The 21,807-nt window shown below is 35.5% G+C and overlaps 1 protein-coding gene across 3 annotated transcripts in view; it reads right to left on the bottom strand.

The window, feature by feature from the left end:
• lrrk1 (leucine-rich repeat kinase 1) overlaps positions 1 to 21,807 on the bottom strand; it is a 111,647-nt gene that overhangs the window by 6,774 nt on the left and 83,066 nt on the right. For all 3 annotated transcript variants that reach the window (XM_048183802.1, XM_048183805.1, XM_048183804.1), the window contains 5 exons: positions 19,180 to 19,374; positions 16,823 to 16,974; positions 9,239 to 9,356; positions 7,787 to 7,903; positions 3,251 to 4,131 (listed from right to left, as the gene is read on the bottom strand). In XM_048183802.1, the coding sequence (XP_048039759.1) occupies positions 3,251 to 4,131; positions 7,787 to 7,903; positions 9,239 to 9,356; positions 16,823 to 16,974; positions 19,180 to 19,374 (1,463 nt within the window). The remainder of the gene's footprint in view (positions 1 to 3,250; positions 4,132 to 7,786; positions 7,904 to 9,238; positions 9,357 to 16,822; positions 16,975 to 19,179; positions 19,375 to 21,807) is intronic.

Genomic DNA, 21,807 nt, shown 5'->3' with positions numbered 1-21,807 from the left:
TAAAATGAGCTAATGCAATAATTCTTGATCACTTCATTTTAATGCATTCAATCTACTTACATTTGCAAAATGTACATCTACATAATCCATTTAAATTGGGACTACATGAATCAGTTTTGCTGACATTGAGCAAAACCATGAAGGGAATGTATAGTTCCCTTTATAAAAATGAACACTGAATAATACCATCTGCCGATTTACTCTTTTATTGTTTGAATGAATGAACACATTGTGCACTGATATTCACTATAATACAATAGTGAACTCTCATGCTCATAAAAGAGATGTAACCTACTTTATAAGTAGCATGAAGGTCCTTTTATTAATCAATGTCCTTATCGGGCGCCTCGGTTTCTTTTGAGCACAACATGAGGCACCTGTGTGACCTGATTATACTGTGGTGTTTGGGTTATGGAGAATAAAGTCCAACGCCCCCGAAGACTCAAATTATAATGCATTTTATATTCATGAATAAAACATAGACATTTTAATGTGTTCTTCTGAAATAACACTTCATTCTGCCCTTGATCTAGTGCTTAAGCTCTCTTTAACCAAATGTTTAATTGATGAATAACAGGACACGTTCTTTTGTCGCTCCTGGAACAACATTTATCATAGTTTGAAACCAGAGGACAACGATCAACCAATCACAGATCTAATTCAACACGTTCGACTACAATCATGTTGTTTTAGGCCCAAACTAAGCCCTAAGTTCAGATGATTGGCTCAAAACAACCTGCCCCAGGCAAGAAACTGCTATTGAGATAAAGGCTAAACACAAGCACTAAAATCAGATGGCAGCGACTGACTGAATGTTGATCCAAGAACAACAAAGGATGATCCAAATATGTCTAAAATGCCTCTTCTATCTCTATGTTTTATAGTCAGCATGAAATACAAAATACATGCAACCAATTTTACTACTGTACTGTGAGGTATTTCTGAGTGAAACGGCTATTGAACAACAAAAGATTACTATATGCATGGACGAATTGCTTACAATAAAATTAAGATTTATAAGTATTTAAGTAATGTGCATTAAAAAAGGTCAATTTTGATATCATTCTGACTTTAACAGCAGAGATGCTGTGCTAAACACTTGTATGTTTTCTATGTGCTCAAAGTTTGTTAGTTGTGTTGCACAATTAATAATAAAAAAAAAAAAAAAAAAAAAAAAATCAAGATTATGATTACATGATCAACTAATCATGCAAAATACTGATTAGCACATTATATCTACGATTAGCACATTATATCTATGCCAGTTGCATTTGTATTGAATTTGGGGTCAGTATTATTTTATACTTTTATATTATAAAGAAATTATTACTTCTATTCAGCAAATATGCATTAAATTGATCAAAAGTGACATTTATAATGTTACAAAAGATGTCTAATTAAAATAAATGCTGTTCTTTTTAACTTTCTATTCATCAAATAATCCTGAAAAAATGTAAACAACAAATGGGCGAGGTCATGTTGGGTTGCTTTAGAGAAGAGGAAGAGTTGTTGTAGTAGAGTGTTGTTACCATGCTGTCATTTTACGCCGGACTGCTTCACAAATGACGGTCAATTTTTTGCATTCACATGATGGCACATGCTAGTCGATGAAACTGTTCAGAAACGTCCAGTTTCATTCTAAAAGTTGTAACTTCTTCCTGAGTCTCTCCATCAGTGTCGACTCCAGATTGAACAATGTAAGGCTGAACACAGTTACTGACAATCCTTATTTTGGCTGCGTGAGATTCTCCAGCTTTGTTGTTGTTGAGCAACCGAAGCGCGAGCTGTTAAAGCTCTGCATTATTCTGGAAAGGGGGCGGGAGCAGCAGCTTATTTGCATTTAAAGGTGCCATCGAACGTTTAGTCTAAGGTGTCCCTTGAATGTGTCTGTGAAGTTTCAGCTCAAAATACCCCATAGATTTTTTTTAATTAATTTTTTTAACTGCCTATTTTGGGGCATAATTAGAAATGCGCCGATTCAGGCTGCGGCCCCTTTAATTGCTCGCGCTCTCCGCCCCCTCCCGAGCTCTCGACTCTATCATTGCATAAACAAAGTTCACACAGCTAATATAACCCTCAAATGGATCTTTACAAGATGTTCGTCATGCATACTGCATGCATACATCGGATTATGTGAGTATTGTATTTATTTGGATGTTTAAATTTGATTCTGAATGAGTTTGATAGTGCTCCGTGGCTAATGGGCTAATGCTACACTGTTGGAGAGATTTAAAAAGAAAGAAGTTGTGTTTATGAATTATACAGACTGCAAGTGTTTAATAATGAAAATAACGACAGCTCTTGTCGCCGTGAATACAGTAAGAAACGATGGTAACTTTAACCACATTTAACAGTACATTAGCAACATGCTAACGAAACATTTAGAAAGACAATTTACAAATATCACTAAAAATATCATGATATCATGGATCATGTCAGTTATTATTGCTCCATCTGCCATTTTTCGCTGTTGTTCTTGCTTGCTTACCTAGTCTGATGATTCAGCTGTGCACAGATCCAGACGTTAATACTGGCTGCCCTTGTCTAATGCCTTGAACATGAGCTGGCATATGCAAATATTGGGGGCGTACATATTAATGATCCCGACTGTTACGTAACAGTCTGTGTTATGTTGAGATTCGCCTGTTCTTCGGAGGTCTTTTAAACAAATGAGATTTATATAAGAAGGAAACAATGGAGTTTGAGACTCACTGTATGTCATTTCCATGTACTGAACTCTTATTATTTAACTATGCCGAGGTAAATTCAATTTTTAATTCTAGGGCACCTTTAAAGGGACACACAAAAATGGAGTGTTTTCGCTCACACCCAAATAGGGGCAAATTTGACAAGCTATAATAAATGATCTGTGGGGTATTTTGAGCTCAAACTTCACAGACACATTTTGGGGACACCAGAGACTTAAATTACATCTTGTAAAAGGGGCATTTTAGGTGCCCTTTAAAAAAATCTTACTGACCCCAAACTTTTGAAAGAAAGAACAGCATTTATTTGTAATAGAAATCTTTTGTAACATTATAAGTGTTTTTACTGTCACATTTGATCAAATTATTGTATTCCTAGTGAATATAAGTATTAATTTAATTTTTCAAAAGTCTGTCCTTGTGGCATGACAACATCAAAATAACACAAAGTATTTTTAAATTCTATTAATCATAATGAATACCAAGGAAAATTATCATTCTTTAAAATTTTTGTCAGAACCATTGTGATGAAGTGTTAGCCATACCTGGGAACCCAGATGGTGCTGTTGACGGGAATGACGTTTAAGGCCTTCAGCTGCAGTGGTGTGTAGCTTTGATCCGCTAGTTCTGGATCTGTTGCGCTCCTGGATGGCACTGAATCCGGTGAAACGGCAACAGAAAAAGGCATACTGCTGGAGCTAGTCAAAGAGCTGAGGGGTCCCGAACTAGAGCGCTCGATGTGAGGAAGACCCGACGAGCTGCCCGGCTCCAAATCCCCGATATGATCCAGCTGCTCTGAGCTGAACCCGGAAGATGTCATGGAGCAGTAATCCAGCGAGTCCTGCTGGCACAAGATCTGCGTTCCTGCATTCTCGCTGTGTGTAACCGTTATCTGCACTAGTTCCAGGTTGAGCGGAAGAGACTCTACATCTACGTCAGGACTCACGGGCGTCACGATCCCCGCCGGCCTTTCCACAGGGAAAACGTCACGTAGTGGATTGGCGTCGCTGCAGTTGTATGTGGCGCAGATCTGATAGCTTGCGGCGTGATACATCAGAAGCGTGTTGGTGTGATTGTCCAGACACCAGACGGCCTCGTCGCCCCAGCAGCTGGAGGACGATGCCATGGACACCACGCAGGACGGCGGTAGATACGGGTCGAGGCGGCAGATGGGTCGAAGCGTGAGGCTGTCGATGACGAGCACACCAGGGCCGTTGGTGTACCACACCTCCGATCCGGTGGACACGGGCACGATGCTTCGCACCGGGTACGGCCGCTGCCGAGGGTCCAAGTCGTCCATCCTCAGCAGATGCTTGTTGATCGTGTGCGAGCAGATGTAGGTCTCTCCCTCCACGGGCATGTCGTCAACCAGAGAATAAACCGCTATGAGACCATCAGACATGCCTGCAAACACCTGCGGGAGAGACTGAACAAGAGACATAACATAAATAAATAACGTTCAAATCACAGGCGATCCACACTCCAATCCAGAAGGGGGCGCGCGTGGTAATGCAATGCTGTTTGCTAACCACCACATCAGGAAAAAGTGCAGTAGAAGAAGAACAGATGATCTAGATATGCGTGTAATCTCTCAACCAGTGTTTTAACCACAGAAAGACATCAACAAAACAACTTGAGAATAATATCTCACGTAGCATAACATTTACCTCAGGAAAGTCATTTAGTGTCCACAGCATGTTAGTTCACTAGATAACTCTAGAGGGAGTATTTCAAGTCAAGTCAAGACAAGTCACCTGTATTTATATAGTGCTTTTTACAATGTAGAGAGATCAAAATATCAAATGTCAAGTCAAATGTCAAATGTTTCACTAAATATATGCACTATATATTAGCTAATATATATTGAATATATTTATAATATGTATTATAATAATTATATTAATAATTATAAGTATATATTAAATGATTATATTTCAAAAATGAATTATAATTAAATTTAGAAGTTAATGCAAAACCTGCCTTATGTGCAATGTACATTTTTTTAAAAATCTAAATCTAAATAGCAACTGAATTTAATAGTTTGGGCTCTGTTTTTAATCGTAACCTTTAATAGTAATGTGCAAGAAACGGCTCCCTGTATATAGTTTACAGCGGAGACAGATTTTTTTTATCCTTAAGAAAATGTTAATTATAATTGAATTTATTTAAAGAGAGACACAATTTGTTCAATAAACCACTGTTTAATAAAAAAGAAGAAAAAAGCATTTTTATGTTTAGTTTTCTCCCCCTGCTATACCGAACCCGTACTGAACCATGACTTCAATACCGAGGTACGGACCGAACCGTCATGTTTGTGTACTGTTATACCCTTACTTGTCACAAAAGCTAATATAATATAATATAATATAATATAATATAATATAATATAATATAATATAATATAATATAAAAAGTAAAATTATGAAACATAAAACTAAAAAGGAGAAGTCTGTAATATATCCACCATTAGCTGCACCAAAAAAAGTAATGCAAAAATAAAGACCATTTTCAACTAGAGTTCCAGAACACTTCCCTATCAGTTAAAAACTGAGAGATTACTTTTCCGTCAGATCACAAGTTGTCAAAAAAAAAAAAATATGGAAATTCCGTTTTATGCCCCATGAGCTTGAAATGCTGCATATTTCAACAAAAGATTTCTGAGAGCCTCAGTTCCTTATTGATAACTAATGTACATGAGGATGAACTCAACTCAACTCAGCTGAAATGATCCTTTCAGTCTTTTTGTCCCACACATTTTCCCTCTAAACTGGAGCAGTAACAGAAGTCTGCATGTGCATCTAACACAGTATACAGTTAAACATTCTGCAGTTCAATTTGGTGTACAAAAATCACACACATACCCCAACTAGTCCCAGACTAAAATGCACGTTTGAGCTGTTTTAACTGAAAGTAACTTGCACGTATCTTAAAATATGTCAGTTTCATTGTTTTGTCTCAAGATTCAGTAATGTTTTTTCCTAAGGCACATTTATAAAAGCTAATTGAACTAAGGCCTAATCCTGGCTTAATCCAAGCCCTGTCTGTGAAACCTTCATCTGCAAGAACTCATTTGTTTAACATCTTAAATATACAGTGGGACACATCAAAAACATGTCATGATGTCTTACAGATATCACAAGCAACAAAAACATCACTAGCTGAACAGAATATGAGGCCGTTCACGCACAAAATTAATTCAAGACTTTCCAGTTGAAATATCTACAAGTCCTTGAAACAAGACCTACTTGGAAAGCAACACTGCATAAGATATTAGGACTTGCTCTCAGATCGCTCTATATACTAGTGTAGTTTGTCTTAATGCACTGGGAGATTTTTCACTTGATTTAGGTATAAAGTTTAAAAACATGTACTGTCAAACTGTCAAAAAGACTAATAGAATAATACACTTTTTATATATTTATACTTTCAAATATATTTAACATACTAACATAATACTTTTTAATATAATATAATATTTCTTCAAAATGATTATAATATCTTGTTTTGAAGATTTCTACATTTTTTGCTGGAAAACACGTCAAAAAGACTAATTTAAAACCCATTAAGTAGTCGGGATTAGTGTAGATCCATTTAATTCTGTTGTGATCCGTCATGCTGTTTAACTTCTAAATGACCTGGATATCTGAGAATCTTCTCAAACACACGTAGTCAAACTAAAACCAAAAAACATCTAACAATACAGAACATTTATTCTCTGTGTATTTTATTCCACCTTCACATGCATTTTTGTCCACGTGCCATATCGTTTCCTCCCTTAAACTGCATTGACAGCCCAAAACCAGCTGCGTGTTCATTCCCCGATCTCCACAACAGCTTTTAACATTGAGTTTGTCAGTGATCCTCAGCGAATGAACGGTGAGAACCGAGGGCACTTCAAAAAGAGCCAGGCTCATATAACAGAGTGTTTGGCGAAGCGACGAGGACTGAATATGTCATTGGGACATCTGCTGAAGAGAGGGAGAGCGGGAACACCTGGACGCCAGCTACTTCAAACACGAGAGCAACTAGAGATGGAGATGAGAAAAACCTGCCCACTTACATAAGATTAAGCTTGATGGGAAAAAAGACAATTTAAACTAGTCTAAGGTCTTTGCGAAACATCCGAATCGCATGCCCTGAGACAGCGGGAAAAATACTAAGTTGAGCTCTCTTTAATACCTTTTTGTGCTTAAATGGACAAATTCACTCAAAATGATGTCAAAAAATGTGAGTACCCTAGTAAACAGTCAGTTATGTCTTCAGTTGAGAAAGGAAACGCATGATCGGTGCGTGCGTTCGGTCTTAAAGTGACAGCATCCTAATAATCCTGCTGCTGTCTGCGTTTTTAATGTTAACCAAACAACAAAGAGAAAAAAAAAAAATCACTCACTGCTCTTGAACTTTAAAAAGGATATAAAAACTATGCAGTGTTATTTATTTGATTAGCTTACTTAAGTTAATTAATTAACTACCTGCATAAAAAGCACTTTATATCATTTGTCTTTGTTGCATTGTATTTATTTGTGCTATTGCTTGTAATTTGATCATTTATTCTTATTTTATTACTGACTGTTTACTTGTCTTTAAAAATGTAGGCTATTAAAATTATATTAGTTAAGCTAGCAGTTTTAGCCGAACTGAAAAAAAATTATCCCAAGTTAACACATTAATTTTGACAGCCCTAATATATATATTACTTACTACTTAATGCAATATTATTTATTTATTATTATTCATTAATAAAGTACTTTATACTTTATAATAATATAATATAATATAATATAATATAATATAATATAAAAGTTTATATATAAAAACATTATATAGTAAAGTGGCACCAAAACAAAGACCAAAATTAAAGACCATTATCAACCAGATTTACAAAACACTCCCATACAAGCCAAATGCTCAACTTTTTGTAGAAATTATTTGTCTGTCATGTTGAGATCAAAAATAATAATGCATATATGTATAATGTACTTTTTTTTTTTACTTTGAATATCTAAACCAAGAAAACAAATCAAAACGTGATAAGCAGAAGTGTAGTTTACATGACAATGACTGCAAGTCGGGGCACTGACCTCTTTCCTGGCGGGCAGTAAAAAGAGACAGGTTACCACGGCCGGACAGGAGAGCACTTTCTGCGGGTGACTCAAGGGACACATCTCTTTCAGGCTGTAGATAAAGACTTCCTGTTCCTGTAGAAACATCAACAAGGTATCAAGATAACCATCTCCATTCATTTGCTGTGCTCACTTACAAATAGGGTTGGGAATGGAGAAACACCTCTAATTCAGAACCTTTTTATTATTATTATTATTATTATTAATTATTATTATTTTTTACAGTCATGTTGTACATGTTGCCATTGTGTAACATTAAAATGCATGTGTCTTTTCTTGGTATACTGTATGTGCCATTTCAAATGATTTCGGAGTAATGACGGTGGTTGCAGCATAAAGATGCCTTTAGACCTTTTCTGTTTTTCCCATAATCCAATTACTGTTCAGGGACTAAATCTGTTCATTAAAATCAGAGTAAGAGCCAAAATTAAATTTATAACGATACCCATGCCTTCATACAAAGAGAAAAACGAAGTCAGTCAAACTTACTAGGTGAAGTAAAATAAAACTAATTTAAACAACTTAAAACCAAACTAAAAATGACAAAATGGGTCACTTTTAAACCTTTTTAAAGGTCAATGTGTTGATGTTGGGATCTATCAGATGTTTCAAATACACTACCGTTAAAACGTTTTGGGTCCGTAAGTTTTTTTTTTTTTTTTTACGTTTTTGAAAGTAGTTTCTTATGCTCACCAAGGCAGCATTTGTTTGATACAGTAAAAATGTGAAATATTATTACAGTTTAAAATAACTGTTTTCTACATGAATATATTTTAAAATCTAATTTATTCCTGTGATCAAAGCTGAATTTTCAGCATCATTACTCCAGTCTTCAGTGTCACATTATCCTTCAGAAATAATTCTGATATGATGATTTGCTGCTCAAGAAACATTTCTGATTATTATAAGAATTATTATGGGAATTGATACTTTTTTTCAGGATTATTTGATGAATAGAAAATTGAAAAGAACAGCATTTATTTGAAATAGAATATTTTGTAACATTATAAATGTCTTTACTGTCACTTTTGAACAATTTAATGCATATTTACTGGGGGAAAAAAAGTATTAATATCTTAAAAAACAAGGTCTAGTCTACAGGAGAAGAAACCTTATCAAACACATCTCTTAAAATGCTTTCTGAATAAAACCTTAGCCTACAGGCATTAAAAACAAGGCAGTGTCAACTAATGGTGTGAGTTTAGGGCAGAGGAAACTGTTCAGGAAACCTGTTTGAAACCGGTCATTATGTTTGCTATCACACACTAAACTTGAGCAACAAACATTAAGTTACAACACGTCTCCTTTACTGTGAGAACCTGAGGGCAGTGTACATCCATTAGTGCTGTTGCCTTGGTAACATTCCTATGCTGTTGGACAGAATGCAGAAACTGATTCCCAGAGGCTCACCTCAGTGGCGGTCCACAGGGTGTTCTCCATCTTTATTTGGCAGCTCAGACGTGTTCCCGGGCACGACATCCGTTTTACCTCCACCTGCCCCTTGGCCAAGTTTACAATGGTGTAGTTCCTGTAAGACACACACACACACACACACACACACACACACATGAAATCAACATTTTGTGGAAATGCAAATGTGCTTTTCTTGTGAAAAAAAGATGCTAGGGACAGGGTTATTAATGTTAACTAAAACTATTTTTGTTATTAGAAATGAAGCTGAAATAAAATAAAATCTAAATATTAGATGAAAAAGTTACTATCAGTACTACAACTTAAAGGTTTAGTTCACCTAAAAATGAAAATTCTGTCATTAATTACTCATTCATGTCATTCTACATCTTCAGAACACAAATGAAGATATTTTTCATAAAATCCGATGGCTCAGTGAGGACTGCATTGACAGCAAGAAAATTAACACTTTCAGATGCCCAGAAAGCTACTAAAGACATATTTAAAACAGTTCATGTGACTACAGTGGTTCAACCTTAATGTTATGAAGCGACAAGAATACTTTTTTTGCACAAAAAACCCCAAAATAACGACTTTATTCAACAATATCTAGTGATGGTGATTTCAAAACACTGCTTCATGAAGTTTCATTAATATTTTGTTTCAAATCAGTGGTTTGGAGCATGTTTCAAAGTCACGTGATTTCAGTAAACAAGGCTTCGGTATGTCATATGTGTTTTTCTAAATTTCAATGGTTGATGTGACTTTGGCAGTTTGATACACGCTCCGAACCACTGATTCAAAACAAAAGACTCGTAAAGCTTCAAAGCTTCATAAAGCAGTGTTTTGAAATCGCCCATCACTAGATATTGTTGAATAAAGTCACTATTTTTTTTTTTTTGCGCAAAAAATAACATAACATTAAGGTTGAACCACTGTAGTCACATGAACTGTTTTAAATACGTCTTTAGTAGCTTTCTGGGCACTGAAAGTGTTAATTATCTTGCTGTCAATGCAGGCCTCATTGAGCCATCCGATTTTATCAAAAATATCTTAATTTGTGTTCTGAAGATGAATGAAGGTCTTACGGGTGTGGAACGACACGAGGGTGAGTAATTAATGACAGAATTTTCATTTTTGGGTGAACTAACACTTTAAACGAAATAAAAATTAAAAATGTTGCCTTGGCAACTAACTGAAATAAGTATGAGTTGAAGTGTTGCACTAAAACTGAAATGATAAATTAAACCTAAATAGTAACCAGTGTTGGGTAAGTTACTCTTATATATATAAAAAAAAAAGAAAAAAAAAAAGCAATTAGTTACTAGCTACTAATTACATCTTTAACAGTGTAATTAGATTACTGCACAAATTACTCTCTCTAAAAAAGTAATGCATTATTTATTATTAATTACTTTATAAATCCCATATCAACCTCAACAAGTTGAACAATATAAGGACAGACATGAAACTGCTCTTTTAGTTCTTTCAAATAAATAATATAAAATTACATGAATTATTACTGAACTGACCAAAGGTTACATTAAAAACATACATTTTTAACATTAGACGTTGAATTTTGATGTTAAATCCACTATTGTTTTATATAGAATTGTTCTATAGTCTATACAGTATTTAATTCAATTAACTGTAATTAAATTACAGAAACATTATGAGTAATCCCTTACTTTTTTTCTTTATGGCTTTGGTTTTAGTTTTAGTTAATGATAATAACCCTTGGTCAGGGTGGTTGACAGACGATTACTTGCTGGCTCAATTCACATGAATCTGCCTACACGTCTGTGTTTCTCCTTTATATTCACATTTCCATAACTTTGTTTAAATTTCATTAAGGCCTGGAAATATTCATTGTTAAATTCCTTGATATTTCACACAGTAATAATGACAGTTGACACCGCTAATAAACATAACTCAAATCCTGGCTGTTTTGTACAGACACAGTATGTTATACAAACCCAAAAAGATTTCAATGCACTGTTTAATTTATGAACAGACATTAATCTCAACATTTATTATACATCATGCTGTTACGCGGGTGCACAGCTCTCAGCAGCGTGGGGCAGTCTGTAGGTTTATACGTTTCGTTAATTCATTTGTGCAACGTTGATTCATTACTTGATCAGTCGAGTCATTTATCTGACTGTGCGCTGTGACAGGAAACAAATTATTCGATCCGTCATGACGCACTCCATAATTTAACTATGAACGCTTCAGATCCAAATACGCTGGCGAGTTGTTTATTGCGATTTCTGTTTTTCCTTTTCGCTTATGAAGCCGCAATAATCTAATTGGCAACGTCAAACTTGGACAAATAAAGGCTGTGGTGATAAAGTGATTTGGGCCGACCTCACGCTAATGTACTTAAAATATAATTTACAGGAAATTGCTGGTATGCAATGATCAAGGGGGGGCATTAGATCACAAATCCCACATGGAGCTTTTACTGCCTTGTTTGTGCCAATTATTTGATGTCTTGTTTTCTTCCCTGCTGAAAAGAAAAAAAATCCCTTAAACCAGCCTAAACTGGTTTACTGATTTTAGCTGGTCTCCCAGCCCGGTCAGACTGACCTGTTACCTGTTTTAGAGGGCTTTTCTTCTAAACACCTGCTTGGCCAGGATGGGAGACCAACTTAGACCAGAAAAACTACTTAGATTGGTGTCTCAGTCTGGTCTTTTAACCAGTTTTAGGGCAGTTTTTTGCACCTTTTAGTGCTCAAGATGAGAGAGCAACTTAAACCCAGTTGAGACTAGGGGTGTAATGGTTCTCGGTAAAAAAAAAAAAAAAAAAAAAAAAAAAATCAAACCGTACCATTCTCCACACGGTTCGGCACGTACTTGCACCGCGGTTCATCTTAAATCTGACGATGCATCTATAATATGGTTGCTCATCCAAAGCGTGCAAAGCCACATCTCAGACAGCGCACAAATATTGTGTTCTCTTTCAAGTTTTGCACTTGAACAGACAATTCATACATGCCCGTCTTGGCAAGTATCCTAGCAAACATAGTAGGTTATGTCTTAAGTGAACGTATAACAGTCAAGAAAGACAACGCATGTGTATCAGTGTCAGTGTTTTGGATCAGTGCATGTCTTAAAGTGACAGCAGCCTAATATTCCTGCTGTCTGTGTTTTTAATGTTAATCAAACAACAAAAGACAAGGAAATCAATGACTGAATAGCTTTTTTTAACTTTAATAATGATTAATCTTTATTTAATTTATTTAAATACAGTGAATGTTATATGTAGAGTTATTTTACATTTGTGACCCGCTCTGGCGAAATGAGTCGGAAGTCGCAACGTTCTATTTTAAGATATGGGCCGATAATGTGGAAAAACAATGAAAAAAAATAGATTTTTTTTTTTTAAGCTAATTTCAAAGAACAGACTTTCAAAAATAATCTCCCAAAGTTTCGTAGTCCAGATAATTGAGTAAAGGTATTTAAATGGCTATTAAATTTGACATGGTTTTACTAAATTCGCTGGAAATGAACTTCTCAACTCCTCTCATCACTTATGAGCATTTCCCGGTATCCCCTGAAACGTAACTATCTCTGCTCTCCAAATATGGTGTTACACGTTGTATAGAACCAATCAAAAAGCTTAGAAATGTAAACACACTGACATAAACGCTGATTTTTATCAATGGGAAGCCCCGTTTCAACTGACAGGCACGTGATTGGTCCAGCCATCTTCCTGTCAGACTAGCGCTTCAGACTGAAGTTTTCATGAGGATTTATAGTTTATGGACTGTTTTGATTTCGGTAATTACATCTAGAAAGGTAAAAGCATTGATGGCATCTATAAAAGATAAAAGCCTATATGAAAGCGAAACGAAAGTCCAGTGAGGAGGACGCACGAGAGGAGAACTGCGCGTTTAATCGGTATGTGTATACTGTAATACTGCATTTACAATGCTTATCAGTGGCATACACTTTGATCGTGAAAGTGCAAATTGCGGTCGCATCACGGTGGCCCCGTGTTCTCATTTCTCCCGATGTGAGCTCCAGTCCATTACAATTTAGAGCGGTTAAGGCCCGGGTATACTTCATTTCCCGTGAGCCTTTTAAAGAAACTCCTTTGGCCAGGAGCGCGGAAAGACGTGTTCGGCACATGCACATGTGCATCGCCCGTGGTCATAACAATTCACCCCCAGCCTGGTTTAGCATATATATATATATATATATATATATATATATATATATATATATATATATATATATATATATATATATATATATATATATATAAAAAAAAAAATAAATAAAAAAAAAAAAAATATATATATATATATATATATATAAATGTCTTTGGTCAAATTAAGCTGTAAAATAAATAGTTTATCCCTTTAAATGCAATGGATTTTGAAAGATATCAACAAAAAAACGGGCAAAAAACTTTAAAAGCGATTTTCTCAGGTTTTCAATTGGAAAAAGAGGGCAGACGACCATCATTCAAATGGGTATATCTTTAAAACCTTTCAAGGTATGACTTTGACTAGGATCTCATTTTAAAGCTTATTGTCTCATCTTTCCATTGATACCAAAATCTCAATTTTGAAATTTGGGTCACTGTGACTCATTTTGCTGGATCAGGTCACATTTAATTATTCAATTTCTGTAAATGAAAACTACTGTTAGATACCTAAATAACCTGTTTATTTTATTTGAATCTTTGCTCTATTGTATTTTTTTGTACCGTTGCTTGTAGTTTGATTATTTGTTCTTATTTTCTTTATTTTTATTTGTTATATAGTCCTTTTCCCCCTGAAAATAGCACATACCGAACCGTACCGAAACGCAACTCTAAAACGTGATAAGAACTGAACCGTGAGTAATTTGAACCGTTACACCCCTGGTTGAGACCATCTTAAACAAGCTCAGCAGGGTTTCCAGTCTTTTTTTAACAATGAATTTCCATGACTGTTATTGTTTTTGATAGATTACAGGATTATAGTAGTTCTCTACATAAACAGTTACAAAGATCAATTTCTACCTAATGAAATATTACAGAGCAAAACTATACATTCAAAAGTTTGGGGTTGTTTTTGAAAGAAGTCTATTGTACTCAGCAAGCCTGAATTTATTTGTTTTTATTTCTTTTAAATATAAATAATAATTTTAATCATAAATATTTTACTGTCACTTTGATTTATTTTTAATCATCTTTTGAACTGTATTGTATATAATTAATTATACATTATACAAAATATTTTACAGTTTCCTTGGAAATTTACAATTTACTTTGTCACAATTTGAAAATTTCCTGATATTGTTTCCAGCTGTTTTTCAACCGTCTCAACGCATACTGTCTGTATTTGTAAGCACTCACACCCATGTTCAGGGCACTAGGTAGGATTCAAGGCCTAATATGATGATTAACACAAGACAAAGCCTTCATTGTTCTGCCCGTGATGACGTATTTAAAGGAACCTCCAACGCGACTACAGCTGCTCCATTTGGCATGATGACGGGCAAAGCTGGTAATTGCAAACACCTGTGCTGCAAGATAAAAGTGAAACGCGTCGTCGAAGTGTCTTATAGAGATCCAGTGCACGCAAACAAAGCGGCAAATGATCAGATGAGGCCGGCTGTAGATCGCAGGGCATTTATCTGCCTATTGGGCCGTCATGCATAATAATAAGCTCCTATATATGTGTTCATGAATATTAAAATGAGTCATTTTTTAAAGGAGGCTTGAGAGCGTCAAGGGAAGCTGGAAAAATGAGATTCCTGAATGATCCTAATGAGGGTGTTTATATGAGTGAGCGAGAGGTCTGAAGGGGAGCAATTGCCGTTAAATAGAAAAACGGGAGAATGTTTAAATGAGGGAAATGGAGTGAAAGGGTTGATTATGGGCTGGTATGGGGCTTGTACCAGCATATGAGGGCCATTTTTGTAAAGTGCAAACCTGGTCTTTGAGATTTCATTTTCTTTGGCCTTTCTGCCTCATTACGGAAAAGACTCAGGCCCCAAAACTAGTGCGCTGCATAGGTAGGCAGCATTTTAAGGCGTCATATAGTCGCACTAATGACACGAACGCTGTTCCAAAACATTCTCTTTTTGGCTAAATTCCAAGGTGCATCCTTAATGGAGAAGGTAATCCCATGATACAATGTGACATAAGACATTAAGATATTAGTAAGAAGAAATAAGTGCTGTTATTGTTAACTTAACCTAAAACTTTTTAAAATTGTTTTCATTAATTGAAATAAAGCTAAAATAAAATACACTTAAAAATAAAATAAACAAACTTAAATTAAAATTAAAAATGTTGCCTTGGCAACTACCTGAAATAAAATAAGTTTAAGTACTAAAATTACTAAAACTAAAACCAACATAAAAAATAAATTAATAAAAGCTAAATAGAAATTTTAAAAAGCCAAAAAGTTGTAAAAAATTACAAAAGCAACATACATTTGCTAAAGCTAAAATTAAAGTTAAAAGTTAAATCAAAAAATAAAATAAAAGTTAAATCAAAAAATTAATAAATACTATAATAGTAAATAAATAATACTACCTTGCGATGAAGTGAGAGAAATTAACTATAAATATATCTGACTCATTCAAAAACAATTTATAAAGAATGTTCAATCTAAACAAAAATATATAAATAAATTCATTAGTGCTGTCAAATGATTAATCGTGATTAAACGCATCCAAAATAAAAGTTTGTGGTTACTGTGTATAATTTTATATTATATATATATATATATATATATATAAAAAGTACTGTGCAAAAGTCTTAGGCACGTCAGTATTTTCACCCCCCCAAAAAGGTTTTAAGCCAGTTATTTATATCTTTTGCTGTAGTGTGTCAATACAATGTAGTGTGTTCACATTTCCAAACATTAATTTTGCCATTAATTGTAATAATCCAGTGAGATTTTTGAATACACAAGACTGATAACAGCCGGTGCTCCGGCAATTCAAAAATCTCACTGGATTATTACAATTAATGACAAAATTAATGTTTGGAAATGTGAACGGATATTTCCTATTGACACACTACAGCAAAAGATATAAATAACTGGCTTAAAACCTTTTTTGGGGGGTGAAAATACTGACGTGCCTAAGACTTTTGCACAGTATTGTATATATACACACACATGCAAATATTTCTTATAATATATACATGTATGTGTGTGCATTTATATATACATAATTATACACAGTACACACACATATATTTTGTAAACACAGTTTTTTTGGATGCGATTAATTGTTTGACAGCACTAAAATTCATACTACAGTATATTAACCCCTTAGTTTAACAGCGCATTAAATCCAAACTCGTTTAAAATCAATTCAAACTGCCTATTTAAAGCATGCCATAACAGTAAGCTAGGACCTTATATTTCAGTTAGGATGCTGCCTTAGAAGACAGCCGTGTAGACAGTAGACAGGATGTCAGTTTACCAGGTTTTGAAACAGAGCCACAAAATCTAAAATTGCAAACAAATCACAAAGGCACAAACCTTCATGATATCAGCCCAATCTGAAAAGAAATGCCTCGTGAACATGCAAGAAAGGCATGTTTTCATGCTGATATTCCCAAGAGCGCACCTGTCATCTTTGTCTCCATCCCAGAATACGGCGTTGTGGCCCTGCAGCGGCGATAAGAAGAGCTGACTGTGCTCCTGGCAGGACAGCAGATACCTGAGACAAGCAAAACTGGGATCCTGCATCTGTCTCATAAGAGGAGTGGCCAGGGGACGCTAAAGCCATCGGAGGACAGGACATTATTAGACACATGCTTTATTTCACAACATCTGCAGGTTAAAATGTGCCTACATGACTATTTTTGACTCAGGTTTATGACAGTTTTATAAACACTAAGGCAATAACCATTATGACATGCTGTACACTACTGTGCAAAAGTTTGGGGTTGGTAAAATGTTTTGATGTTTTTGAAAAACTCACCAACGCTGCATTTATTTGATCAAAACTACAGTAAAACAGTAATATTGTAAAATATTACAATTTAAAATAACTTTTTTTAATGGGAATATATAGTAAAATGTAATTTATTTCTGTGATCAAAGCTGAATTGTCAGCATCATTACTGCAGTCTTCAGTGTCACATGATCCTTCAGAAATCATTCTCAAGAAACATTTCTAATTATTACTGTATGGTAAACCCGTACAAAGCCCTGCACATGACATACACACACACAAAAAAAAATGTGTATCATAATATACGTCAGCACTGATTCGTTCACTCGTTTTAAGTAAATCGTTACCACAATATAATAATTTGTTCCCTTGATTTAGTTAAAGGGACTTGATTTAGTCCCTTGGGTTAGTTCACCCAAAAATGAAAATATTGTCATTTATTACTCACCCTCATGTCATTCTACACCTGTAAGACCTTCTTTAAACCTGTAAGATTAAGATATTGTTGTTGAAACCCGATGGCTCAGTGAGGCCTGTATGAGCAAAGCCTTTCAAACTCTCAAGGTCCATAAAGGTACTAAAAACATATTTAAATCAGTTCATGTGAGTTCAGTGGTTCTACCTTAATATTATAAAGCGACAAGAATACTTTTTGTGCACCAAAAAAATGAAGCTTCTGAGCTTTTGTTTCGAATCAGTGATTCGGATCTCCTATCAAACGGCTAAACTGCTGAAATCACGTGACTCTGGCGCTCCGATCCACTGATTCAATTCGTAAAGCTCTGAAGCAGTGTTTTGAAATCGTCCCATACAGATATTGTTGAAAAGTCTTTATTTTGTTTTTTGTTTCGTTTTTTGCGCACAAAAAGTATTCTTGTCGCTTTATAATATTAATATTGAACCACTGAACTCACATGAACTTTTTCAAATATGTTTTTAGTACCTTTATGGATCTTGACAGTTTGAATGTCATTGCTGTCTATGGAGGCCATCGGATTTTATCAAAAATATCTTAATTTGTGTTCTGAAGATTAACGAAAGTCTTACAGGTGTGGAACGACATGAGGGTGAGTAATAAATGACATTATTTTCATTTTTGGGTGAACTAACCCTTTAAATAAAAATAAGGGAACAATTATTAAACTAAAACGAGAACACATTCTTAATGTATACCTCTGATACATTTTTTTCAGGATTTTTTGATAAATAGTAAGTTCAAAAGAGCAGCATTTATTTGAAACAGAAGTCTTTTGTAACATTATAAATATCTAAATGAAAATATTTTAAATTATTAACTCAAATACCATTTGAAACACATTTAACGTCAATAATCTAACTTTTTTCCAAGTAAAAATGCAATATTCAACTTTTATTTTTTTTTAGTCACAAACTAACTAACCTTATCCCCAGCCAGTATTTTTCTCTGTGCAATCAACTCATCATTATTGGGTGTTCACACTGACAGCCATTTATTGTAACAAAGCAACCCAAAAGTTGTTAAGTTCCAAAGAGCAATGGCAACAAATAGCTTTTGTTGTTGTGAATGTATCTTTAAAGAGGACCTGTCATGCATTTTTGGATAATACCTTTCAAGTAGTGCGTTTATTATTTAGGCATTTATTATTGTTTATTATTTAGTACCATTTATGAATGTAAAAGGTCTGCAAAGTTTCAAAGATCAAAGTGCACGATAAACAGAGTTATTGACTTCCAAAGGAGTCGACACTAATTCCACTCTCACTTCCTGCACTTCCAAAGGAAGAAGACTCTGTATCTCGAATTGATACTGTAAAAACTGACATTTTGTTTCCGACCAATCACATCAGACTGGGCCATTTGACCAATCCGAGCAGAGTAGTCACTCTGAAAGGAGGAGTTTAGAGAGACTGAATCCTGAGAAATGAAGTGATGTGCAACGTATATTATGAGAAAATTAAAGTGTTTTTGCATGTAAACCTATTGGGAGACCTCCAAAACAAAAAAAGCACAATAGTGGCCCTTTAAGAAAAGACAGAACCACGCTGTACCTTCTCTGGTTTGGTGTCCCAGCACTCCTGCATCAACGCCTGCAGACGGTGAAACTGCACCTCCTCTGTGGAGCCCAGCGCTGGTCTGAGTCCTTTAGATAGTTTCTTAGCGATCTGTAGTTGGTGTTGACCCATGCACGGTCTGCGGCCAGACAACAGCTCATACAGAACCATGCCGTACGAGAACATATCCACCTGAAGCACAGATGACAACAGTCATTTAAAAGCAATGCACGGTAATGTTGTTCAACAGTCTCAGATGGCCCATGGCTCATTTACAGCCAATTCACTCCATGCAATTCCCATTTTGCAGGGCAGGTGCAAGTAAACTAGATCTCCACAAGCTGAGCTGTATATTTCACTTTACTTTCTGGCTGTGAAACAATCTGATAAATGAAAACAATAATAAACAACTGAGCTTGCTCCTGCCCTGTACATTTTTCAGTAAACAAGACTCAATATCTTAACTTATTTTGTTTCTCCAGTAAATGTATCTTGCTCTAAGAACGTTTAGATATTTGTACTGGAAAACAAGACAAAATAATAAAAACATTTTTTCCAGTGTAAGTGTCCAAGTCCTGCCTAGATCAGTCTGCAATGTGGCTGGATGGTAAAATGCGAGACTAGAAGGGAGGAGAGATGGAAAAGAAAAGGATGACTTAACAAAAGGAAGAATAAAGTCATCATTATTGACACAGCAACATGTACGTCACGCACTCCTGATGTTGATTCGACAGATGCTCTGGAGACAGTGACATATTTTTATTAAACGTATTTCTAGGTCAGTTCTATAAATGGACATGAGCTTTGACGAGAGCCGTGTCAATCCAGGACTGTATTTTTAGAGCGCTCTGCTTTGCCAACACAAAGGAAAAAAGGCATGCTCCCATATTTCGCTTCAGTTTCAGGAGCTTGAAATGACATCACAGAGCAGGCATGTGAAAGAGCAGGAAATAGTTTGTAGTTGACACACACACACACACACACACACACACACACACACACAATCTACACAGACTCTTTTCTCTCAATCTAGCTACCTTGAGTGCAGATATCTCACATTAAAAGGCTATTACGGTAATGATTCCATTAGCAATTACATGAATCAATGATCAATTAAAATGCCTCTAAGGAGACTTTATTCTAAATAGCAAGCTGTCAATCACAGAGTGAGACAGAAGAAACACCACTGAATGATTCCTGTTGGTTTATACTCAAGGGAACCCGTGTGACCTTCCTTTTTCCATGAAACACATTGGTGTCCAAAAGTCTGAGGCCACTGAAAATGGAAAATTTCCCCTATTTTTTAGTTTAAAGGGGGAGTATCCCAAACAGTTTCTGACAATCTCATGTTAATCTTGAGTACATCTAGAGTAACAATGCATTCTTCATATCTCCGAAGTCTTTAGTATTGTCATATTTATAAAAGATAGATACGCTAAACCGAGTCTATCCGGAAAAAGCAGAGATCCTGGAGGCGTGTCTGCCATCAGTGCCGTGGGAGGAGCTAAAGAGCACGCGCAGCTTCTGCTTAGAGATGTCTGCTAGCAGCGACATTATTATACATACAAAGGGAACAAAAAACGTTTGTGACGTTTATGTTTTATGCACTTGCGCTCCGTTTGCCAACAAAACACAGACATCTGATGCAGCTTTACTCACCTCCCACGGTCTGCAAATACAGCGCCGAACTGGGACTTGTTTACAAAGAATTAATCAACGAAATTCCGGGAAAAAACAAACATACGTGCACAACTCCGTTGCTGTCCCGGAAAAATAAACTTCATCCTCTGTTCCCTTTAAAGGTGCCCTAGATTCAAAAATTGAATTTACCTCAGCATAGTTAAATAACAAGAGTTCAGTACACGGAAATGACATACAGTGAGTCTCAAACTCCATTGTTTCCTCCTTCTTATATAAATCTCATTTGTTTAAAAGACCTCCGAAGAACAGGCGAATCTCAACATAACACCGACTGTTACGTAACAGTCGGGGTGAACGCCCCAATATTTGCATAATGCTAGCCCATGTTCCCAACATTATGAAAGGCATTAGACAAGGGCAGCCAGTATTAACGTCTGGATCTGTGCACAGCTGAATCATCAGACTAGGTAAGCAAGCAAGAACAATAGCAAAAAATGGCAGATGGAGCAATAATAACTGACATGATCCATGATAACATGATATTTTTAGTGATATTTGTAAATTGTCTTTCTAAATGTTTCGTTAGCATGTTGCTAATGTACTGTTAAATGTGGTTAAAGTTACCATCGTTTCTTACTGTATTCACGGAGACAAGAGCCGTCGCTATTTTCATTTTTAAACACTTGCAGTCTGTATAATTCATAAACACAACTTCATTCTTTATAAATCTCTCCAACAGTGTAGCATTAGCCGTTAGCCACGGAGGACAGCCTCAAATTCACTCAGAATAAAACGTTAACATCCAAATAAATACTTTACTCACATAATTCGAAGCATGCATAAAGTATGCATGACGAACATCTTGTAAAGATCCATTTGAGGGTTATATTAGCTGTGTGAACTTTGTAAATGCGCTGTAATATAGTCGACAGCTCATGTGGCAGGGAGCACGCGAATTAAAGGGGCGGGGCTGCCTAAATCAGT

This window comes from Megalobrama amblycephala, linkage group LG3, assembly GCF_018812025.1.
Source record: "Megalobrama amblycephala isolate DHTTF-2021 linkage group LG3, ASM1881202v1, whole genome shotgun sequence".
In the NCBI taxonomy this organism is placed as follows: Eukaryota; Metazoa; Chordata; class Actinopteri; order Cypriniformes; family Xenocyprididae; genus Megalobrama; species Megalobrama amblycephala.
This window is presented reverse-complemented; position numbering and strand designations above follow the sequence as displayed.